Source organism: Neoarius graeffei, chromosome 27 (genome assembly GCF_027579695.1).
Source record: "Neoarius graeffei isolate fNeoGra1 chromosome 27, fNeoGra1.pri, whole genome shotgun sequence".
NCBI classification, from domain to species: domain Eukaryota; kingdom Metazoa; phylum Chordata; class Actinopteri; order Siluriformes; family Ariidae; genus Neoarius; species Neoarius graeffei.
Genome location: NC_083595.1, coordinates 4547030 through 4571026, shown reverse-complemented (window position 1 = coordinate 4571026; position 23997 = coordinate 4547030). Strand labels below are relative to the sequence as shown.

At 42.1% G+C, this 23997-nt stretch overlaps 2 protein-coding genes across 4 annotated transcripts in view; both read left to right on the top strand.

Annotated features, from left to right (window-relative positions):
- The window catches only part of ftcd (formimidoyltransferase cyclodeaminase), a 29984-nt gene extending 15989 nt beyond the window's left edge, over nt 1–13995 (top strand). For 2 of the 3 annotated variants that reach the window (XM_060911445.1, XM_060911447.1), the window contains exons 6-14: nt 4205–4384; nt 4872–5009; nt 7241–7372; nt 7463–7524; nt 7722–7851; nt 8595–8756; nt 8847–8890; nt 9154–9292; nt 12819–13362. In XM_060911445.1, coding sequence (XP_060767428.1) covers nt 4205–4384; nt 4872–5009; nt 7241–7372; nt 7463–7524; nt 7722–7851; nt 8595–8756; nt 8847–8890; nt 9154–9292; nt 12819–13007 — 1176 coding nt within the window. In that variant the 3' untranslated portion in view covers nt 13008–13362. Of the gene's footprint in view, nt 1–4204; nt 4385–4871; nt 5010–7240; nt 7373–7462; nt 7525–7721; nt 7852–8594; nt 8757–8846; nt 8891–9153; nt 9293–12818; nt 13363–13387 lie in introns of those variants that run through there. The other variant, XM_060911448.1, reaches the window with a different exon arrangement.
- Nucleotides 13996–14978: 983 nt separating this feature from the next.
- On the top strand, nt 14979–23066 carry mstna (myostatin a). The gene is made up of 3 exons (XM_060911450.1): nt 14979–15505; nt 16186–16556; nt 17147–23066. The coding sequence occupies exons 1-3, from the start codon at nt 15136–15138 to the stop codon at nt 17525–17527; spliced, it is 1122 nt and encodes a 373-aa protein (XP_060767433.1). The 5' UTR covers nt 14979–15135; the 3' UTR covers nt 17528–23066.
- Nucleotides 23067–23997: the final 931 nt, after the last annotated feature.

Genomic DNA, 23997 nt, shown 5'->3' with positions numbered 1-23997 from the left:
GGGTTGACAATTCCGCTTTTTATAAGCGACTTTGGGGTTTCTTTTTTTGTGAGCTCGCTTTAAAAAAAAATCAGAAGTCGTGGTTTGCGGGTTTTTGGGCTTGTGTTTCAGCGTTGTGACTTGTTTATAATTTTCTCCGTACACCGTCTCCCCTTTTACCTGCATACGATCCTAATCCATCAGAGGTGCTTGAACGAACTGTCTGTGCATTTGGCGAGTTCAATTTCCATAGTCCCCAGTTATCGACAGAAATTAGCCAGGGGGAAGGGGGAGATGTCAGTTAAAGTTAGCTACTGAGATTGACCAAAAGTTGAGCCTAACGTTGCCTCAAGTTAGCTACCTTTGGCAAACATAAACAAAACACTCGTCTTGTGCTCTAGCCTTAATTAACTGTCGATACAGTCAATTTCACTTTTATACAAGAAGGTTAATAAATTGTTTTGTTCTCTTGGATTTTTAGAGGTCAGCAGCTAAAGGTTAAAAATGAGGAAAGCAAAGAGGAGGAAGCTTACAGATTTGAGCTTACAGTTTCAGAGTCCGGTTTAGCAAAACACATACTGTCTAAAAATAAAAACACAACATATTTAGATCAGTATTATTTTTTCCCCTCTTCAGTATTATTTGATATTTTGTTTTTAATAATAAAAAATATGATAATGATTATGTTCACTGTATTGTTAATATTATTAGTGTTTTATTATTTATTGTTAATATTTAATTTAATTTTAATTTATTATTATTTATTGTTAATATTATTAGTGTATTATTAGTGTAATTATTATTGTTATTATTATTATGTATTCAATTATTTATTTGGCATGTGGTGCTTTTTGTATTGTCTAGAACATACATAAGATGAGCATATTATAGCAGCAAAATAGAAGCACAATCATTTGAATGCATTCAAATGATTGTGCTTCTATTTTGCTGCTATAATATGCTCATCTTATGTATGTTCTAGACAATACAAAAAGCACCACATGCCAAATAAATAATTGAATACATAATAATAACAATAATAATAAATGCTTCCAATGTTATAGTGTTGTTTGTATTTGGTTGCATTCACTGCATGAATATATTTGATTGACAATTTGACTGACAGTGTTTTGGCATATTTAACATTTATCCTCCAAAATAAATCAACTGTTTTGGTTTAAGATTGTGCAAGCTTTCAAATTTTCTCACTGAACATTTCTCCTTCACATTTTTCACCTGTAGGCATGTGACAAGATTTAACATGATATTGCTCAACCTACCTCTGTAAAGTCAGCTAACAACTTATTAAAATGCACCAGAATTCAGCAAATAACATGCATGATAATAAAAAACTTCTGGGGTAGGACCCCCAGACCCCCCACTAATCATTTCCTTCAAACCAATGTACAACAACCTGTACAATCTGTTACATTGGCCAACCAATCTCCATTCAAACTGCCATAATGTGTAGGGGGGCACTACAAGACACACATAGGCCTACAACACACAGATAAGGTGTATATCTCTGTGCAATATGATATGGTTATCAAATTAGAGGGTTATTTTCCAAAAAGTATATTGGGGCAGGGCGGCGGGGGCAGGGGCGGGTACGAGGCAGAGCCCCCCCACATAACCAATCCCAATTTAACCCCTGACAGTAATGATGTAAATAACGGCGCGGCGGAGTAGTGTCCCAAAGTGTTTTCACATTTTACCAATGATCTCACTATAGACCCCTTCGCATGTTTGTAAACACACCGACCGTTGCTAGGATGCGCGCGCAGCCTGGACCCAGAGACAATGGCGCTGCCCATAGACCGGCATTATGAGCTGTCAGATTATGCAAAACAATTGTCGTTACAAGATCAAGAATGCTACATAAATAAGTTAACTCTAACAAGTGGACATCGCCTACCGGATCCGTATTTAATTAAAGAGTGGACGGGCGATGTTAGTAAGTTCCCTGGTATACAATGGCCAGATATATACTCGTACCTTATTGACAAGACTTCAGTGTACACCCACGAAAAACTTCGTGCCTACAAGTCTTTAGACGCATATGATTATGTTATGTGCGGGCATGTACAACTTGATTAACAATGGGACATTCATATTCATTTTGTTTTAATCAAATTATGCCAGTATTGTGATGGCAATGTGGCTTTAGCTACAACAGCAAATACCAACACTAAACAGCAATTTGCAGGAGGTGATGGCATGAAAGGAATGATAGTGTAAAGAGTGCAGCTAAGAGAAATCAGAGCTGCGTAAAAAGCGAGAGGCAGAGAGCAGAAATGAAACTGAACGGGGCGGGAGCTAGGTTAGAGCAGTCAGCGTAAGTTGGCATTTAGAGTGAGGGCACACAATTTTACCTTTCCATCCTTGCTTTAAAATTGTGATTTTCGGCATACACAAATAATGATGGCACAAAATCTGGACTGCTTGAGTCAAGCGAGACCTCTCCTACAAACAAAATTGCATGCAAAGCTAAGTTAACATGCTAACAATATTCATTACATTGTGTAACTATGACCCAGCTAATCAGACAAACGTTACCAAAGTATTTTGCTACATCAATAAACGAAGACTAGAAAGAATAAAAAAGAAAGATTTAATAAATAGCCTGATCTTACCTGTGATGAAGTGGGCGCTGCAAACCCGCGCATTTTTGATGGTGCTTTCATCCCAGTCTACACGTTTGATGGCTTGTAGCCATAGACGTCGGTGATTTTTTTGGAATGGGTGAGATCCTGCTGGAATTCTGAACATTTTAACCCCATCACTGCTACGATTCTGACACCCGACAACACAACAACTAGGCATCGCTGAGTCTTTTTTGAGTCCAGGCTGCGCGCGCAATTTCCGCTTACGTATGAATGACGTTTACTGCGAAGGGGTCTGTAAACAAATATGGCTGCCAGGTTTGCTTTGTTAAAAATGGAAGGTTTTGAGACAGTTTTGGCTTCCAGATAGCTCCGTTGTCAATGTTGATTTTAAAAGTAACTAAGGAAATTACACAGGGAAAATAATAATAATAATAATAATAATAATAATACTCGGCTTGACTGCGCTAGCTGTGCTAAGAGCACTGAATCATGGGTAAGCTAGCATTGGCCTTCGCTAACACTGCTACACCGGCTGGAAAGTAACTGGACTGCTATGCTAACAGCACCGAATCGTGGGTAAGCTAACATTGGCCTTCACTAACACTGCTACACCAGCTGGAAGGTAACTGGACTGCCATGCTAACAGTACTGAGTCACGGGTAAGCTAGCATTGGCCTTCACTAATGCTACTGCTACACCGGCTGGAAAGTAACTGCACTGCTGTGCTAACAGCACCGAATCGTGGGTAAGCTAGCATTAGCCTTTGCTAACACTGCTACACCAGCTGGAAGGTAACTGGACTGCCATGCTAACAGCACCAAGTCACGTGTACGCTAGCATTGGCCTTCACTAATGCTACTGCTACACCGGCTGGAAGGTAACTGCACTGCTATGCTAACAGCACCGAGTCATAGGTAAGCTAGCATTGGCCTTCGCTAAGACTACTGCTACACCAGCTGGAAGGTAACTGCACTGCCTTGCTAACAGCACCAAGTTGCAGGTAAGCTAGCATTGGCCTTCAATAACACTACTGCTATACCAGCTGGAAGGTAACTGGGTTGCCACGCTAACAGCACCGAGTCGCGGGTAAGCTAGCATTGGCCTTCGCTAACGCTACTGCTACACCGGCTGGAAGGTAACTGCACTACCATGCTAACAGCACTGAGTCACAGGTAAACTAGCGCTGGCCTTCACTAACGCTACTGCTACACCAGCTGGAAGTTAACTGCACTACCGTGCTAACAGCACTGAGTCACAGGTAAACTAGCGTTGGCCTTCACTAATGCTACTGCTACACCGGCTGGAAGGTAACTAGACTACCGCGCTAACAGCACCGAGTCGCGGGTAAGCTAGCATTGGCCTTTGAGAATGCTGATATGAAGAGAGTGTGTATGTATAATAATAATGATAATATTGTCTGTCTTTTTTTCGTGGTCTATCGGATATACTCCATTCAGCTACTCGTCTTCGACTCGTTCAGTATCATGCTCGCTGAATGGAATATATCTGATAGACCACTCAACACCAGCCAATATTATTTAAATATATGTTAAACATACAGAAAACTATACAGAATACTCAACATAACAGCAATGCATGTACTATATTTATTCCCACAGCTGAAGAAGAGTGAGTGGGCTCCAGACTTCGGACCAGCTACGTTTGTCCCTTCTTGGGGCGCCACAGTCACCGGAGCACGAAAATTCCTCATCGCTTACAACGTGAACCTGCTGAGCACCAAGGAACAAGCTCACCGAATCGCTCTGGACATCCGGGAGCAGGGCAGGGGCAACGGACAGGTGTGTTACACATTACACATGGGGCGACATTTATTTATTTATTGCCCAGAAACGCCTACACATATCAGGAAATCCAGATTCAATGAATATGCAAATTAGAAACAACTTTAAACATCCCCTTCCTCTGGTAAACCTGTGTTTCATGGTCTGAATTTGCATACTGGAACATGATTGGCTCTGATATTTTATGATGCAACACTTCTTGCCCATCACAATACAGATTCAGCACTAATTCAGAGTAATTATGAAAATAACCTTTTTTACACTTTGACTGTTTTGTTCACTCATAAAAATTACTTTAATACTAAAAAGTATTTAGTAAATTTAAAGGGCGATGATAAGGTTTTTTTTTTCCTGTGACTGTAAGCTTCCCTGACTTGTTATCTAGTCTTATAGTGCATTACTCATCCGATTTGTCATCACGAGATGTTAAAGTCATGTAAAGGACTCAAAAACCTTCACAGTAGGTGTGTTTGTGTCGTCTCAGCTCGGGCTGCTGAAGAAGGTGCAGGGGATGGGCTGGTATCTGGACGAGGCGAACCTAGCTCAGGTCTCCACCAACATCCTGGACTTTGAGGTCACGCCGCTCCACACCGTCTACGAGGAAATCTGCAGAGACGCAAGAGTGAGTCAGTGAAACAGCTCTCCAGCGCCACCATGTGAACACAAAATATCATTATTATATCAATATAATCATTATAGACCCCTTCGCATGTTTGTGAACAAACCGACCGTTGCCAGGATGCGCACGCAGCCTGGACCCAGAAACAATGGCGCTGCCCATAGACCGGCATTATGAGCTGTCAGATTATGCAAAACAATTGTCGTTACAAGATCGAGAACGCTACATAAATAAGTTAACTCTAACAAGTGGACATCGCCTACCGGATCCGCATTTAATTAAAGAGTGGACGGACGATGTTAGTAAGTTCCCTGGTATACAATGGCCAGATATATACTCGTACCTTACTGACAAGACTTCAGTGTACACCCACGAAACACTTCGTGCCTACAAGTCTTTAGACGCATATGATTATGTTATGTGCGGGCATGTACAACTTGATTAACAATGGGACATTCATATTCATTTTGTTTTAATCAAATTATGCCAGTGATGTGATGGCAATGTGGCTTTAGCTACAACAGCAAATACCAACACTAAACAGCAATTTGCAGGAGGTGATGGCATGAAAGGAATGATAGTGTAAAGAGTGCAGCTAAGAGAAATCAGAGCTGCGTAAAAAGCGAGAGGCAGAGAGCAGAAATGAAAGTGAACGGGGCGGGAGCTAGGTTAGAGCAGTCAGCGTAAGTTGGCATTTAGAGTGAGGGCACACAATTTTACCTTTCCATCCTTGCTTTAAAATTGTGATTTTCGGCAGACACAAATAATGATGACACAAAATCTGGACTGCTTGAGTCAAGCGAGACCTCTCCTACAAACAAAACTGCATGCAAAGCTAAGTTAACATGCTAACAATATTCATTACATTGTGTAACTATGACCCAGCTAATCAGACAAACGTTACCAAAGTATTTTGCTACATCAATAAACGAAGACTAGAAAGAATAAAAAAGAAAGATTTAATAAATAGCCTGATCTTACCTGTGATGAAGTGGGCGCTGCAAACCCGCGCATTTTTGATGGTGCTTTCATCCCAGTCTACACGTTTGATGGCTTGTAGTCATAGACATCGGCGATTTTTTTGGAATGGGTGAGATCCTGCTGGAATTCTGAACATTTTAACCCCATCACTGCTACGATTCTGACACCCGACAACACAACAACTAGGCATCGCTGAGTCTTTTTTGGGTCCAGGCTGCGCGCACAACTTCCGCTTTCGTATGAATGACGTTTACTGCGAAGGGGTCTATTATGCCGCTTTTCCACTACAAACGCGGCTGAGTCGGGCTGAGCCGTGCCAGGCTGAGTCGGGCTGAGCCGTGCCGTGCTGAGTCGAGCTGAGTGGGGCTGTTGGAGTTGCATTTCGACTACAACCGCGCTGAACCGTGCTGGCTGGAAGTGGGTGGACACATTGGGTGGAGTTAGCGAAAGTGGGTGGACGTCACGTGATGTCGTTAAGCAGCGCAAACAGTGACATCAGTGAGCTTTTAAGCGGTAGTCTCACGACCCGGATAGTAAACAATAAACATGGAGGACATGGAGTCGTTAGTGTTGTTGGTCTTGGTGCTGTGGCTTGTTGTCACCGACAACGCCAACAGATACTGGCAAGAGCGTATAGATGAGGCGAGGCGCATAAGGCTTCAGAAATTCTCGCAATTCGTAATTCTTCTTCTTCCGGGTTTGCGGTGTTTACAGATCCCAGCGTGCTCGCGGGGCGTGTGTGGGCATGTGAGGACACTCCTCCTCACCAATCAGTGCACAGGGGAGTGTCTGCTCACGTCCCCAGCCTCACTCGGCTCGCTTCGGCTCGCTTCAGCCCCACTCCAAAACCGTGCGAGTTTTAGGGGCTAAGCAGGGCTGAAGCGAGCCGAGTCGTGCTGTTCTTTGGTAGTCGAAACGCGAGCCGTGTCGGGCTGAAGTGAGCTGAAGCGAGCTGAAAAAGGGTAGTGGAAAAGGGCCATTAGATTTAATACACCGTGAATCATATTCACTGATTTATTATTGATTTATTGTGATTCTGATCCATTAAAGCTTCATTACTGATGTGAGTCAGATTCAGTTTTCTTATAGATTTATTACTGATTTTTATTAATCAGATTTACCACTGATCAAATACGAACTGGATTGATATTTCTCTTTCTCAGTGTGAATCAGTTGCTGAAAGAGTAAATCAGATTACCGATTCAGTGTGAAATTCAGATAGTTTCAGATTCATTTGGTTTTTTTATGTTCAGGAGTTAAAACTGTCGGTGGTCGGCTCTCAGATTGTCGGTCTGATTCCTCTTAAAGCGGTGCTGGACTGCGCAGAGTTTTACATTCAGAAAGAGAAACTCTTCATCTTAGAAGAGGAGCACAAAGTGCGGCTGGTGAGTGATCTGGATCAGATCAGATCATATAAACAGGTGGGTTATGAACACCAGTAACACTGTAGTGTGTGTGTGTGTGTGTGTGTTCAGGTCATCAGTAAACTGGGTTTGGACTCTCTGGGGCCGTTTGTTCCTAAAGAGAGAATCATTGAGTGAGTCTGAATATTTATCACACTTTGTTCATGTTAAAATGCTCATTTTGCCCTTTTTTAAAAATATATTTCGATATAAATGAAAGGTACAGATTATCCAAGGCTGTATGAGGTTAATGTTTTCACCACCTTGCTGTTTCATTGTATTTAATGATAAAGGGCTTTGCTGCGCTCTGATTGGTCGATTCTGTGTACAGGTACATGGTAGAAGCCAATCAGATCGAGGGACAGTTGGCGTCTCTTTCTCTGCAGCAGTTTGTCCAAAGTGTTGGTGCTCGAACCCCAGCACCTGGAGGGGGCTCCGTTTCTGCAGCGATCGCTGCCATGGTAACAAGACCTGTCATCCCATAATGTACATGGAAAAAGTGTGAAACTGTAAAATGAGGTTTGTGTTTAATCCAAAGTTTCTCTCTGTTTCTTTCTTCCTTTTCACCACTCACTCTTCTCTCTTCCTCCTTTCCTCTCTTTCTTTCCTCACTGACTGCATCTCTCCTTCATTCTTTCTCCCCATGTTTCACACCTTTCTCTCTCTCTCTCATACTTTTCTCCTTTTCTCTCTCTCTCGCTCTTTCACTCCTGCACTCTTCACATCTCTCTCCGCCATGATCTCTCACGCTCTCATTTTTCCTGTCCCGCTCTTGCTTCTTTATTTCACTTTCTTCTTTTCTCGTTGTCCTTCTCTCCCATCTGCCTCTTCTTTTCTTCCTTTTTGTTCTGCTCTCTCCTCCCTCATTCTCTTTTTCTATCTTTCTTTTCTCCCTTTTTCTTTCCCTCTTTCACCCTCTTCCACCTGCTCCCTCTTTCTCTTATCCTTCTTTACTATATTCTCAATCCCTCTCCTTCATTCTCTTCTCGCTCTTTCTATTTCTCCCTTTTTTCTCCCTCCCTGTTATCCTTTCTGTCTTTCTTCTTCCTCTTTTCCCCTTTCTGTCTTCTCCCTCTTCTTGCTCTCTCTGTCTCCCTCTTTCCCTTTCTGTCTCTCCATTATCTTTTCCCTCTTTCTCTCTTCTTCATCTTTTTCCTCTCTCTTTCTTTCTCTCTCCTGGTGTGTGTGTGTGTGTGTGTGTCAGGGTGCGGCTCTGGGCTGTATGGTGGGACAGATGACGTACGGTAAGAGGCAGTTTGAGGAGTTGGATGGTGTGATGCGGAGACTCATCCCTCCTTTCCACCAGGCCATGAAAGAGCTGCTGCTGACCGTCGACGCTGATTCTACTGCCTTCAACAGCTACATGGTACACACACACACACACACACACACACACACAGAGGAGAAAGTTTATTGCAGTGTAATTAATTATTAATAATGAATCGATGTTTTTAAGGCTGCACTGAAAATGCCCAAAAGCACAGCGGAGGAAATTCAGAGGTAAGAGAGCAAACGCCATCTCCCATAATTTATCAGACTTATTAAGAACATACTCATTAATAATCACTGATTTAACACTCCAGACCTGCATGGTGCATTTATTTCTCAATCATACGTAGACTTTCTGTGATAAAATCAGACAGTGTCCCTGTGTGTTTGAGCTTAAAAAAAACAAACACTTGTTTTCTTTAAGGGTGCCAATAATTTTGAAACATTAAATGTGAAAGACAAAGAGAGAGAAAGTGGTGTGTGTGTGTGGTCAGGAGACACGAGGCCATGCAGGATGGACTGAAGAAAGCCGTCAGCGTCCCCATGTCCCTGGCTGAGAGAGTGACGGTGCTGTGGCCCACACTGAAGGAGCTGGTGATGTACGGCAACCTGGCCTGCAAATCAGACATCCAGGTCAGAGAGCGAGAGAGAGAGAGAGATATCGGGGAGGGAAAAGGGGGATAAAAAAAGATAAAAAATGAAAGGCAAGAGAGAATGAATGAAGTGAGTAAAAAAGAAAGGGAGAACAGAAGAAAGGGTAAAGAGAGAAAGATAAGGGACAGAAGAAAGAAAAAAGAGAGAAATGAGTGAAAGACTGAAAGAAAAACAAAGTGGAAGAATGAAAGAGAAAAACAAAGAGAGGAAGCAGAACAGAAGGAAAAGGAAAAGAAAGGACTGAAGAAAAAAGAGAGAGATAAATATAAAAGCTGAGATAAAAACAGAAAAGAGAAGAGGGAGAGATTGTGTGTGTGTTTCTGATGATTGGTTAAAGCAGATACGCTTATTTTTAAATAAATTTCTGAGTGGATAGTATCTCCATCCTTGACTCTTGCATGCTGCATAAATGGGAATAAAAAAAAATATATTTTTGAGAGTTAAAATCGACCGCAAAGTTGTGATTGGAGCCGCCCCGCTGAGCCAGCCAGCCCTGAGCGCGTGACGTCACTGCGGGAACCGGTTTTAAGGCCGAGGCCTTTGACAGCTATAGACCAAAGTCATATAAATAACAATTTATGGTGAAAGTAAGAAATACCGTTACCAACTTGCTCAACTAAGACTGATTTGACTTCATTGATTGTGGGTTGACTCTCATTAAAACAGGATAGGTGCTATAACTTATGCAACATACATGTACATGCATGGATTTTCACTGATAAAACGTAAAAGGCTCATTAAATAATCAGATGAACTGAGACAATCACATTCTGAAGCAAATTAAATAATCTTATACTGCTAACTTAAACACACGATACAAGTTACATGGATTAATCTAAATGCAGGTAAACAACGTGTTTGTTTTGTATCCAAATGAGAGTCGGAGCTTACCCGTCTGTGCTTCTTGAAGGCCGACTTTTTGAAACAATCTGACCTTCAGTTGTTTGTTCAGTTCTCCATTCATTCACTTCTTCCACGTAAGGGCGAGATGGCAGCAATATCTAGTTTAGAAATCAGACGGCTGCTCCACTCTTTCACTTTTCTCCATACTGTGTACTCCGCCATTACTGCTCAGCAATTACTAAAACCCAGGATGGAACGGAACGTCACCGGTTTTAGCAACAACCGTGGGGAGGTCACTGCCCGAGCGATATGTCCCGTCCCGTTCTGTCCCGGGTTTTAGCAACAACCCTCGGCTCACTCTCCGGAAGGACTGGTGCAACTGAACTTACTTTCCTTTAAAAAAAATAATTAAATAAATACTTTCCTTTTCTTGTAGTTTTCTTTTCCTTTAATTGTTGGTACTGCACCCTCTTTCAATACGGGCTTATAGCCAACGCTCCTCAACAGATCAAAGGTCTCATACGAGTCTTCAGTAAACTGTGCAGAGCAGAGGAGAGACCACTTCGTAGGCGCCCAACGTGCCCGTGAACTTCTCGCAAAACACGTCCAAATCTTTGCAGTTTGAACATTCTTGGGCCATGAATGCAACGTAAATCCACCTCCTGTCATATTGCTGCCCCCGCCAGCAACACATCTATGTGGCATGGCAATAAATTAGCTGAAAATGGAGGATCGGAGTTGCAGTCAGTTCTGTGTTTTAGTATAGCGGAAATGGCGATGAGACCGATAGACTTCCTGTTGTGACGTTACAGACATCAAGGTCATTCACTCAGACCGTTACCTACAGCCCCAATTCCAAAAAAGTTGAGAAAAAGTACAGATTGTAAATAAAAACGGAATGCAATGATGTGGAAGTTTCAAAATTCCATATTTTATTCAGAATAGAACATAGATGACATATCAGATGTTTAAACTGAGAAAATGTATCATTTAAAGAGAAAAATTAGGTGATTTTAAATTTCATGACAACAACACATCTCAAAAAAGTTGGGACAAGGCCATGTTTCCCGCTGTGAGACATCCCCTTTTCTCTTTACAACAGTCTGTAAACATCTGGGGACTGAGGAGACAAGTTGCTCAAGTTTAGGGATAGGAATGTTAACCCATTCTGGTCTAATGTAGGATTCTAGTTGCTCAACTGTCTTAGGTCTTTTTTGTCGTATCTTCCGTTTTATGATGCGCCAAATGTTTTCTATGGGTGAAAGGTCTGGACTGCAGGCTGTCCAGTTCAGTACCCGGACCCTTCTTCTACGCAGCCATGATGCTGTAATTGATGCAGTATGTGGTTTGGCATTGTCATGTTGGAAAATGCAAGGTCTTCCCTGAAAGAGACGTCGTCTGGATGGGAGCATATGTTGCTCTAGAACCTGGATATACCTTTCAGCATTGATGGTGTCTTTCCAGATGTGTAAGCTGCCCATGCCACACGCACTAATGCAACCCCATACCATCAGAGATGCAGGCTTCTGAACTGAGCGCTGATAACAACTCGGGTCGTCCTTCTCCTCTTTAGTCCGAATGACACGGCGTCCCTGATTTCCATAAAGAACTTCAAATTTTGATTTGTCTGACCACAGAACAGTTTTCCACTTTGCCACAGTCCATTTTAAATGAGCCTTGGCCCAGAGAAGACGTCTGCGCTTCTGGATCATGTTTAGATACGGCTTCTTCTTTGAACTATAGAGTTTTAGCTGGCAACGGCGGATGGCACGGTGAATTGTGTTCACAGATAATGTTCTCTGGAAATATTCCTGAGCCCATTTTGTGATTTCCAATACAGAAGCATGCCTGTATGTGATGCAGTGCCGTCTAAGGGCCCGAAGATCACGGGCACCCAGTATGGTTTTCTGGCCTTGGCCCTTACGCACAGAGATTCTTCCAGATTCTCTGAATCTTTTGATGATATTATGCACTGTAGATGATGATATGTTCAAACTCTTTGCAATTTTACACTGTCGAACTCCTTTCTGATATTGCTCCACTATTTGTCGGTGCAGAATTAGGGGGATCGGTGATCCTCTTCCCATCTTTACTTCTGAGAGCCGCTGCCACTCCAAGATGCTCTTTTTATACCCAGTCATGTTAATGACCTATTGCCAATTGACCTAATGAGTTGCAATTTGGTCCTCCAGCTGTTCCTTTTTTGTACCTTTAACTTTTCCAGCCTCTTATTGCCCCTGTCCCAACTTTTTTGAGATGTGTTGCTGTCATGAAATTTCAAATGAGCCAATATTTGGCATGAAATTTCAAAATGTCTCACTTTCGACATTTGATATGTTGTCTATGTTCTATTGTGAATACAATATCAGTTTTAGAGATTTGTAAATTATTGCATTCCGTTTTTATTTACAATTTGTACTTTGTCCCAACTTTTTTGGAATCGGGGTTGTATATAAATCACTTTAATCGTAAAAATTACTATATTAGATTTATTGTTAACACTTAAAACTATTTCTGTGCCATTCTTGAGGTCTCAAGGCATTTATAAATGAAAAGTGAGGCCATGGCTCTGCGTATATGCTTTAAGATTTCGGTTTGTAATGTGTGTGTGTGTGTGTGTGTGTGTGTGTGTGTGTGTGTGTGTGTGTGTGTGTATATACAGGTAGCAGCTAAAGCTCTAGAGATGGCTGTGTTTGGTGCTTACTACAATGTCATCATCAACCTCAAAGACATCAGTGATGAGATGTTCAAGAGCACCGTGAGTTACAGAGCAACATTTCCTAAACACACTCACACTACTGCTGAACGCAGCGTTCTGATTGGTCAGAAGGTGTTGATTAATTTTCTATAACAGCAGCTCTGACAGTAGCGCAGGTTTATATTAATGCACTTGTTCTAATACGGTACTGTTCCTATAGTAACAGCTGATTCAGGGGGGTGTGCTGGATGCTGGATGAGGGTGGTCACCTGCAGGACCCCTCCCCGTGGCTCCTATTACAGAGCATTTGGACCTGAACAAATAGTTAAATAGGACTCCTTTAAGCCTTCACGTTTATTTTGAACAATAATTAGAACAATTTTTTTACAGTAGAGTTCCACTCCTGCCCCCCCATAATGGTAGGGAAGCACTGCATCACTCTATTGTTGATTTACTTCCCATAAGTGCATTCCACACGCTGGTTTATTCCTGGGTGTTAGTTGTTGTGTAACAGTGTGTGTTTCCTGTTTCAGATGGAGCAGAGAGCGTCTGCACTGCTGAAGCAGGCCACAGAGAGTGTTCATGAGGTGCTGGAGGCCGCCAGCAAACGCCACTGAACGAACACACACACACACACACACACACACACACACACACACACACACACACACACACACAGCACTGTTCCACTGCATGATCATTAATGATCTGTGATCAGCTTAGGAATCTCTCACACCCAGGCTTTAAACACTGTTTAATAAAAATCATTTGACACATAGAGTCTGATTTCAGCACTGAGTCTGATCTAGTGTTACACACACACACACACACACACACAGCAGCCTTACACTGACCAAGCCTTCCACACTGTTTACCAGTAACCGTCAGTAAAATGCCAGGGGGGGGGTGAAAACTTTTGCACTAAACTATCAACTGATCCTGGTCGTTTAGCAGACAGACAGACATATAGCTACACAGACAGACAGATAAATAGATTTAAATAAAGACAGACAGACAGATAGATATACAGACAGCTACACAGATAGACAGATAAATGGATTTAAAAAAAGACAGACAGACAGCTACACAGACAGACAAATAGATTTAAAAAAGACAGACAGACAGCTACACAGACAGACAGACAGACAGACAGATAAATAGATTTTTTTTAAAAAGACAGACAGCTACACAGACAGATAAATAGATTTTTAAAAAAGACAGACAGACAGCTGCACAGACAGACAGATAAATATATATATTTTTAAAAAGACAGACAGCTACACAGACAGACAGATAAATAGATTTAAATAAAGACAGACAGACAGATAGATATACAGACAGTTACACAGATAGACAGATAAATGGATTTAAAAAAGACAGACAGACAGACAGCTACACAGACAGACAAATAGATTTAAAAAGACAGACAGACAGCTACACAGACAGACAGATAAATAGATTTTTTTAAAAAGACGGACAGCTACACAGACAGATAAATAGATTTTTAAAAAAGACAGACAGACAGCTGCACAGACAGACAGATAAATATATATATTTTTAAAAAGACAGAGAGCTACACAGACAGACAGATAAATAGATTTAAATAAAGACAGACAGACAGATAGATATACAGACAGTTACACAGATAGACAGATAAATGGATTTAAAAAAGACAGACAGACAGCTACACAGACAGACAGACAGATAAATAGATTTTTTTAAAAAGACAGACAGCTACACAGACAGATAAATAGATTTTAAAAAAGACAGACAGCTGCACAGACAGACAGATAAATATATATATTTTTTAAAAAAGACAGACAGCTACACAGACAGACAGATAAATAGATTTAAATAAAGACAGACAGACAGATAGATATACAGACAGCTACACAGATAGACAGATAAATGGATTTAAATAAAGACAGACAGATATAGACAGATAAATATATTTAAAAAGACAGACATACAGACAGCTACACAGACAGACAGATAAATAGATTTAAATAAAGACAGACAGACAGATAAATAGATTTAAAAAAAAGACAGACAGACGGTAGGTAATTCCTCCTCCCCATTGGTGTGGTTTTATACCCGGTATGTCCCGGAGCCAATCGTGGCTGATGCGCACCGCAGGCTGTCTCCATATAAAACCCGCGCGCCACTTAACGGAGCGCTTCAGACGCGACCCGGTTGCTGCGCGCGGCGTCGCCAAAGCTTCAGAGGAAGAGAACAGCGGAGGATCCGCCCACCCGCGCGCGCCCGCTCTCCATCCCGGACCATGCTCCTCATCCTGTTCCTGATCGGTGTGTTCAGCGTGCTGGGACCGGAGGGTCAGAGCCCGAGCGCCACGCTGCGCCCCCCGGTGACCGAGGACAGCGGACAGTGCTCGGCCGCGTGCGAGTCCCGGCAGCAGAGTAAACTCCTGCGCCTGCACTCCATCCGCTCCCAGATCCTCAGCGCGCTGCGCCTCGAGCGCGCGCCCAACCTCACCCGGGACGCGGCGCGGCAGCTCGTGCCCAGAGCCCCGCCGCTGCTCGAGCTGCTCAGCCGCTACGAGAGGCAAAACGGGAGCACGGGCGGGGATTACGAAGAGGCGGAGGAGCGCGAGGAGGCCAGCACCGAGACCATCATCACCATGGCGACGGAACGTAAGCGCGCGCACTGACGAACTTCATGCAATTCGTATGAAACTGCACACCGACTTCAGACTGTGGGGCTCAGCCAGGAGCTTCAGTATTCCACTGCAGCTCCAAAACTAATCTGGTGAACAAGTCATGGAAGTTCATGACCACCAGTTAGCATCAAGTACAAACTGAAATTGTTGCTAACTGACACTGGCTCATGAATATCAATAATGCAGGACATTTTAAATATAAATATCATGAAAATGTAGGGCGGCACGGCGGTGTAGTGGTTATCACTGTCGCCTCACAGCAAGAAGGTCCGGGTTCGAGCCCCGTGGCCGGCAAGGGCCTTTCTGTGCAGAGTTTGCATGTTCTCCCTGTGTCCGCGTGGGTTTCCTCCGGGTGCCCCGGTTTCCTCCACAGTCCAAAGACATGCAGGTTAGGTTAACTGGTGACTCTAAATTGAGCGTAGGTGTGAATGTGAGTGTGAATGGTTGTCTGTGTCTATGTGTCAGCCCTGTGATGACCTGGCGACTTGTCCAGGGTGTACCCCGCCTTTCGCCTGTAGTCAGCTGGGATAGGCTCCAGCTTGCCTGCGACCCTGTAGGACAGGATTAGCGGCTACAGATAATGGATGGATGGTCAGAAATGGCAAAAGAAAGTCGAAACAGTATTTTCATTAAATCTGATTTTCTTCATTCCAGCACAAAGCGTCTCTCAGGCCAACCCAACGCCGCGGTGCTGCTTGTTCTCGCTCAGCCCCAAGATTCTGCCAGACAACATTGTGAAGGCACAGCTGTGGATCCACCTGCGTCTGGGCAAAGAGACGACAACTGTCTTCATGCAGATCTCACGATTGCAGCCGCCCTTCTATAGCAACCCCCGACCAAAAATCCTCTCTCTGAAGATCGATACCAACGCCCAGACGAACCCGTGGCAGAGCGTCGACATGAAGCAGCTTCTGCAGTCATGGCTCAAGCAGCCTGAGAGTAACTTCGGCATCGAGATCAAAGCCTTCAACAGCCAGGGGAAAGACTTGGCCGTGACCTCTGCTGCATTGGGAGAGGAGGGCCTCGTAAGCTAATTTCATGAGCATCTTCATTACAATGATCATTCTTAACGTTAAATCAAAGAGACAGACCACTGATGTTGAAAATTATATAACTTTAGTCAAAGTTTTATGCTCAGACGGATAACTAGCTTGATTTTCGTAGACGTCTGTCTGTTGTCATGCCTTATCTGCAGAGTTTGCATTGAGGTAATGTTTATAACTCTCACAGCCCCACCCCCACACTGCTACAATACTGATGGGTACGTTACAAATAGCTTCTTAGAACATTTAGATCCACATACTCCATATGACTGGACCAAGGAATAATTTGAGACATAGGGTCAGTGTAGTTTATGTAGCAAGATAGCGCCGCCCTAGTGGCAGCCTTTTACATTAGCACTCTGTTGGTAATTACATTTTTTAATTTAACTACATTTTGTTATTCTTGATCAGAAACCTCATTTTGTTTGAAATTTTGAAAAAAAAATCCCAGTTATGGAATTTATTATCCTGTATTAATAAAGTATTCATAAGATCCATAAGTATGTATAAGAATAACAGGATTTCATTAATTGCATGTCACCTCTCTCTCCTTTTGCATCTATTTTTCGCAGCAACCATTTCTAGAGGTCAAAATCACCGAGGTGCCAAAGCGTTCCAGACGAGAATCTGGCCTCGACTGCAATGAGCGCTCTTCGGAATCCCGCTGCTGCCGATACCCGCTCACCGTAGACTTCGAGGACTTCGGCTGGGACTGGATCATTGCGCCAAAGCGCTACAAGGCCAACTACTGCTCGGGCGAGTGTGAGCAGGTACATCTGCAAAAGTTCCCGCACACACACCTGGTGAACAAGGCGAATCCGCGTGGTACAGCTGGGCCCTGCTGCACACCCACCAAAATGTCCCCCATCAACATGCTCTACTTCAACCACAGAGAGCAGATCATCTATGGGAAGATCCCGTCCATGGTCGTGGATCTCTGCGGCTGCTCCTGAGCTTTGCCCTTGTGCCGGGGTTCCAGCTTCCCGTCTCTGCCGAGATCCATAAAAAACGCTTCTGATAGAAAGCATGGCTTCATTGGGAACATAAAGGAATTCTGCTATATCTCTGTCACAGCGTCACTGATCTGCTCTGCAATACAGTTAACTTTTATCCGTTAAAAGCAACATTTAACGTTGTGGAATATCTGCAAAACCAGTCAGCTCCTGTTTCTCACTTACGTATATTACTTACGCTATAAACCGTCGTTCCCTCACCAGCCTCACTTTTTTCTCTCTTACGAAGTTAATAAGAAAAAATGCAGCTTGTCATGTTACTGATAAACTGCAAAAAAAAGCGTAAACTCCTCTGTTCTGAAGATGTCAGAAAACTTAAAGTTATAGCTTTACCTCTGACAAAGAGCTTACACTGGAGACTCCTTCCAGAAAGGTTAACGTTAATAAATGTTTCCTGACTTTAAGAAAACTTTACCATATCAGCAATTTTTAAAATCTGTTGATGTAGAGCGGTCCATTGTACAAGTCCCTGTGACTTGAACCGTTACTATAGAAACAATAATGTGGTTCCCCTCCAATATCAGATTTTTAGAGTTTTTGGATTATCCCGACTTTCTGAATAGGAATTCTGAGTTGAGTTGAGGGGGTATTTTCTTCAGTTTGTTCTGTTAGAGGTTGGAAATATATGAGTATTATAAAAGTTAGGAGTATTAGCTGAATGCAGCATTAACACTTCCGCTTGGTGCCAACATAATACGTCATAACAGCAGCATTGCAACAAGAAAAAAACATGCAAAATCAAACAATAGCAAAACTAACAAGACAAAAAAGCTGAAGAGTATTCTCCACCAGAAAGTGTTTTAGATGTGGTGCGCACATGAAATAACAATGTTTAATACATTAATGTGCTTGATGCAACGTTTTTTGTTTAAGTAGAATCTAATGAATTTAGGGGGTTGTATAGTGTATATGGTTTAAAAACGAATATAAATAATGAGCTGTGTCTATAAAAATGCAATTTAAAGCAAATCTGAGCAAGCTATACAATACAACCTAAATATTTACAGCTATATCAGCGCTATATATGGACAGGTGCATCTAAAAAAAATTAGAATATTGTGAAAAAGTTCAATGTTTTCCTTCAGTTATAGAAGAAAATGAAAATTTAATATATTTCTAGACTCATTACATGTAAACTAAAATGTTTTGAGCATTTTTCTATTTTAATTTTGATAATTATGGCCTGCAGCACAAAAAGTAAAAAAAAAAACCTCAAAATATGAGAATATTTCATTTAGAGTTTGAGTGAAACAGTATAAAAACACCATGTATCTCTCGGTCTTGTTCATTCCACGCAACCACAATCATGGGGAAGACTGCTGATTTGACAGTTGTCCAGAAGATGATCGTCAACACCCTCCACAAGGAGGGTAAGCCACAGAAGGTCATTGCTGAAAAGGCTGGCTGGAAAAGGTGCACAAGCAACCGGGATGAGCGCAACTTTGAGAGGATTGTCAAGAAACGTCGATTCAAGAACTTGGAAGAGCTTCACAAGGAGTGGACTGAGGCTGGTGTCAGTGCATCAAGAGCCACCACACACAGACGTTCTCAGGAAAGGGGCTACAACTGTCGCATTCCTAATATCAAGCCACTCCTGAACCAGAGACAATGTCAGAAACGTCTTACCTGGGACAGAAAGACCTGGACTGTTGCTCAGTGGTCCAAAGTCCTCTTTTCAGATGAAAGTAAGTTTTGCATTTCATTTGGAAATCAAGGTCCTCGAGTCTGGAGGAAGAGAGGAGAGGCACAGAATCCAAGGGGTTTGAAGTCCAGTGTGAAGTTTCCACAGTCTGTGATGATTTGGGTTGCCATGTCATCTGCTGGTGTTGGTCCACTGTGTTTTATCAAGTCCAAAGTCAATGCAGCGTCTACCAGGAGATTTTAGAGCACTTCATGCTTCCATCTGCTGACAAGCTTTATCGTCATACCAATTTCCTTTTCCAGCAGGACTTAACATCTGCCCACAGTGTCAAAACTATGACCAAATGGTTTACTGACCATGATAATACTGTGTTTGATTGGCCAGCCGACTCACCTGACCTGAACCCCAGAGAGAATCTATGAGCTATTGTCAAGCGGAAGATGAGAAACACCCGACCAAAAAATACAGACGAGGTGAAAGCCGCTATCAAAGCAACCTGGGCTTCAATAACACCTCAGCAGTGCCACAGACTGATCACCTCCATGCCACACCGCATTGATACAGTAATTCATGGTAAAGGAGCCCCAACCAAGAACTGAGTGTATAAATGAACAATATACTTTTCAGAAGCTGGACATTTCTATATTGTAAATCCTTTTTTGACTGATCTTAGGAAATATTTTCTAATATTTGGAGATACTGGATTTCTGATTTTCATGGGCTATAAGCCATAATCATCAAAATCAAAATAAAAAAAGGCTTGAAGTATTTCACTTTGCGTGTAATGAATATAGAATATATGAAGGTTTTCCTGTTTGAATTAAATTAAAAAAAAAAAACTTTTTCACAATATTTTAATTTTTTGAGATGCACCTGTGTGTGTGTGTGTGTGTTCATTCACCGGCCACTTTAATAGGAACCTGTTGATGAGTCTAAGATCCCTGTTCTTGGCTGCAGGAGTGGAACCCAGTGTGATGATCTGCTGTTTCACGCTGAGATGCTTTTCTGCTCACCACGGTTGTAAAGAGTGATTATATGAGTTACTATGTCCTTCCTGGCAAAAAAGCTTAAACCAATCTGTCCATTTTCCTCTGACCCGCTCTTATCAACAAGGCGTTTGTTTCCACCCACAGAACTGTCGCTCACTCACTCGATGTTTTTTGTTTTCTGCACCATTCTGTGTAAACTCTACAGACTGTTGTGTGTGAAAACCCCAGGAGATCAGCAGTTTCTGAAATACTCAAACCAGTCCATGTGGCTCAAACCAACACCCATACCACAGTGAGAGAAAGAAAGTCACACTTTGAGATCACAATTTTTCCCATTCTGATGTTTGAACATTGCGAACATTAACTGAAGCTCTTGATTTGTATCTGTGGGATTTGACGCCTCGTGCTGCTGTCGAAGGATCGGCTGATTAGAGAACTGCAGAAAACAAACAGCAGGTGGACGTGTTCCTAATAAAGTGGCCTGTGTGTGTGTGTGTAAAACAAACTTTAGTAGGTGGTCATTCCAGTGTTATTAAAACCATAAGTATAGCATTAGCATGGATGTTATTTAAACTCCGAGTTTGTGTCAGGATTAGGAGTCATGTTTATGATGAGCGAGAGTGGTTGTGTAAAGTCAGTTGTTGATGTAACTTGAATTGTTTTATAACCTAAAAGCATTCTGTCCTTTGTTAACCCGGACAATATGTCCCCACTGACCCTGCCTCGGGCATGTGGAGCTGATTACGACTCTTTAGAGAAATAAACAAGCGGCAAGCTTATTTCGCTCACACGCTGGATCCTGCCGGGATGTTACAACAGCTTGAGGACAGTGAGACTACAGGCAGATGGTCCAGTTCTTCGCTCCATTAAAGGCGAACTGCACCAAAAATGTGCCATTAGCACAGTGAGTTAAATAACTTTATTCGTTGTTAGCAAATCACACAAATACAGCTAACAATGAATAGAGTTAGCAAGGTCAGCAAAATCTCAAGTGCTGACTAATTTTTTGACGACACTGTTTATTACTAGAAAACCAGACACCATCATGACCATTCCATTCTTTATTAGCAGTGTTAGCATCTTTGGGGCCGAACTAAAACAAACGAACAAACAAACAAACAAACAAACAAACAAAAACCCTCAAGATGAAAAAATTACAGCTAATAGTGAATAAAAAGTCATGTTAGCACAGTTTGCACAATGTCATCTGAATAATGCTAATTTAACTTGGTGAGATTTTTTGCTGTTAGTGAAGTTAGCATTTCAAAAGGCTGAAAACACCCAAACATGTCTAATAACGTGGGGGAAAAGGGTGAAGTTAGCATAGCTAGCACAAGTTCAACTAAATAATGGTGATATGACTATTTATTATTAAAAATGTGAGCATCTGTGAAAGAAATGAATCTAACACTAGCTAATAATGAATAAAAGATGAGGTAAGCACTAATATCCCGATCAAAATGGAATAATTTTCCTTTTCCCAAAGACTACACTCATTATTAGCAGTGTTAGCATTTTTTCCCTGAAGAACTATCCCTTTCATTGTGGGATTAGCACAATTCTGAACAAGGCTAACCTCATATATAGTTCAGACGCCACTGATTATTAGCAAAGCTAGCATTTTGGAGGGGGGAAAAATCTATTCAAGAGCTGAGAGAAAGTACATAAAGCTGAAAGTAGCACAGTTAGCTTTACCTTTAGCATTTGTGTAGCATTCTTCATATCAGATACTTAGCAGTGAGTTATTAATTGTTTATAAGCATTTATAATCCAGGCTGTGTGACATCCTGATATTCACTCAGTTAAATGAGTGTTACAAAGTTCATGTGGCCAACAGCGATGAAAAGAGAGCTAACACAGCTCAACAATGCTAATTTTTAATTCAGTCTTGTGTTAGCATTTCTGAGAGGAATTTGTGCTTTAAGAAGTTGAAATGGTGGCTTGTTTCACTCAGTCTTGTTTAGTTCAGTCTGATAAAACATGGGGCAGATGGTTGTGTTGGTTATTATGTAAAAAAAAAAAAGTTAATTCAAACATTATGTAGCTAAGAATGAATAAAAAGTGTTAGCACAGTCAGTTCATTGTCTGTTCATTATTAGCAATGCTAGCAGCAGCTCTAATTGTTTAATTTGTGATAAGGATTTCTCCATGAAATGTTGCCATTTTAGGCCAACATGCTGGCTAAAGCCTAGGTCACAACCGGACGTACGATTTTTTTGGCCGTGCGATTTTTGGCGTTTCCCAAATCGCTGCGTTTTTTTTGTTCGTGGAGAAAGACGCACGTTGGCCGTAAGTTTGTCTTGCAACCTGAAAAAAACGTAAGCGCCCGTAGAGTTTGTTTGACATGACAAAGAACCTCTGCGGCCAGTCTACGGCTCGAAAATCAGCACGTCACACGTGCGCCCTCCATGTGTTTCACGCACGCCCTCCGTGCGTTTCTTGCGTTTTTTGCACGTAGACCTGCCATAGGAGCACGTACGGCCGGTTGTGACCGAGGCTTAAGCAAATACTCCGAGGCTTAGTTGTTTACAGGTTAATGCGAATAAACATGCTTAAAAAAAAAGTTAGCACAGTTACTCTATTAACATCTCTCAATCTGATCTCATTGAGAAATTTGAACACGTTTGAATGAATGCTGGTAACATGATTGGATTTTGTTGCATTAATGTTTCCTAACTTTTTATTCGTCATGCAAATTGTTACGTTTCATATGTTAGTCCATCGTAAACCAGTTGCTTTTCGAAATCTGGACCTCTCCTCTCATCTCTAGCCACTTTATCCTGTTCTACAGGGTCGCAGGCAAGCTGGAGCCTATCCCAGCTGACTACGGGCGAAAGGCGGGGTACACCCTGGACAAGTCGCCAGGTCATCACAGGGCTGACACATAGACACAGACAACCATTCACACTCACATTCACACCTACGCTCAATTTAGAGTCACCAGTTAACCTAACCTGCATGTCTTTGGACTGTGGGGGAAACCGGAGCACCCGGAGGAAACCCACGCGGACACGGGGAGAACATGCAAACTCTGCACAGAAAGGCTCTCGCCAGCCACGGGGTTCAAACCCGGACCTTCTTGCTGTGAGGCGACAGCGCTAACCACTACACCACCGTGCCGCCCTGAAATCTGGGCCTATTATTGTTAAAATAATCTTAATGTTTTAACCCAAGGCTCCATTTATTATTAATAACATTCACATTCTTAGGAAAGAAATGTTCTAAAGCTGTGTTCTAGGATTGCTAATAATAAATAATGGAAATGTTAGCATTATTTACAGAACATAGAGCCAGTTCATAAAGAGTATCAGTAAAAACTGGGGCTATTTTTGTTAAATAATGCTAACTTTTCGATCTGAAACTGCATTTCTTGTTGCCATTTTTAATATCGAACAGTTGCTTTAAAGAACAAAGCTCTTTATATCACAGCGTGATCGTTCATGGATTGCATTCTTAACAGGTCATGATGTAATTTGGAATGATGTTTTATGCTTACAAATCCACAAGAGCAGTCAAAATTGATATTATTATCAACGATATTCCGAAGTCTTTCAAGCAAACCTTGGCCTGTTATTTAACTGGAATTCCAAAAGACGCTCTCAGAACGTGCTCTGTCCAGAATAAAATCACTGCTGTTATCTGAAATTATGTCTGAATTGGAATCTGAATCTTGGAGACCATCTTGTTTTGGGACTTTAATAGGTGGCAGTCAGTAGGTGAGAGTGAGAAAAAGGGAAATGCTATTTCCATCCAGACAACAGATGACCAGATGTTTGGCA

Excerpts from the sequence above, each read along its gene's own strand:
- mstna (XM_060911450.1), top strand. The coding sequence starts at position 15,136 with ATGCTCCTCATCCTGTTCCTGATCGGTGTGTTCAGCGTGCTGGGACCG. Across the intron at positions 15,506-16,185 it reads CATCACCATGGCGACGGAAC|CACAAAGCGTCTCTCAGGCC; the intron begins GTAAGCGCGCGC and ends TCTTCATTCCAG. Across the intron at positions 16,557-17,146 it reads CATTGGGAGAGGAGGGCCTC|CAACCATTTCTAGAGGTCAA; the intron begins GTAAGCTAATTT and ends TATTTTTCGCAG.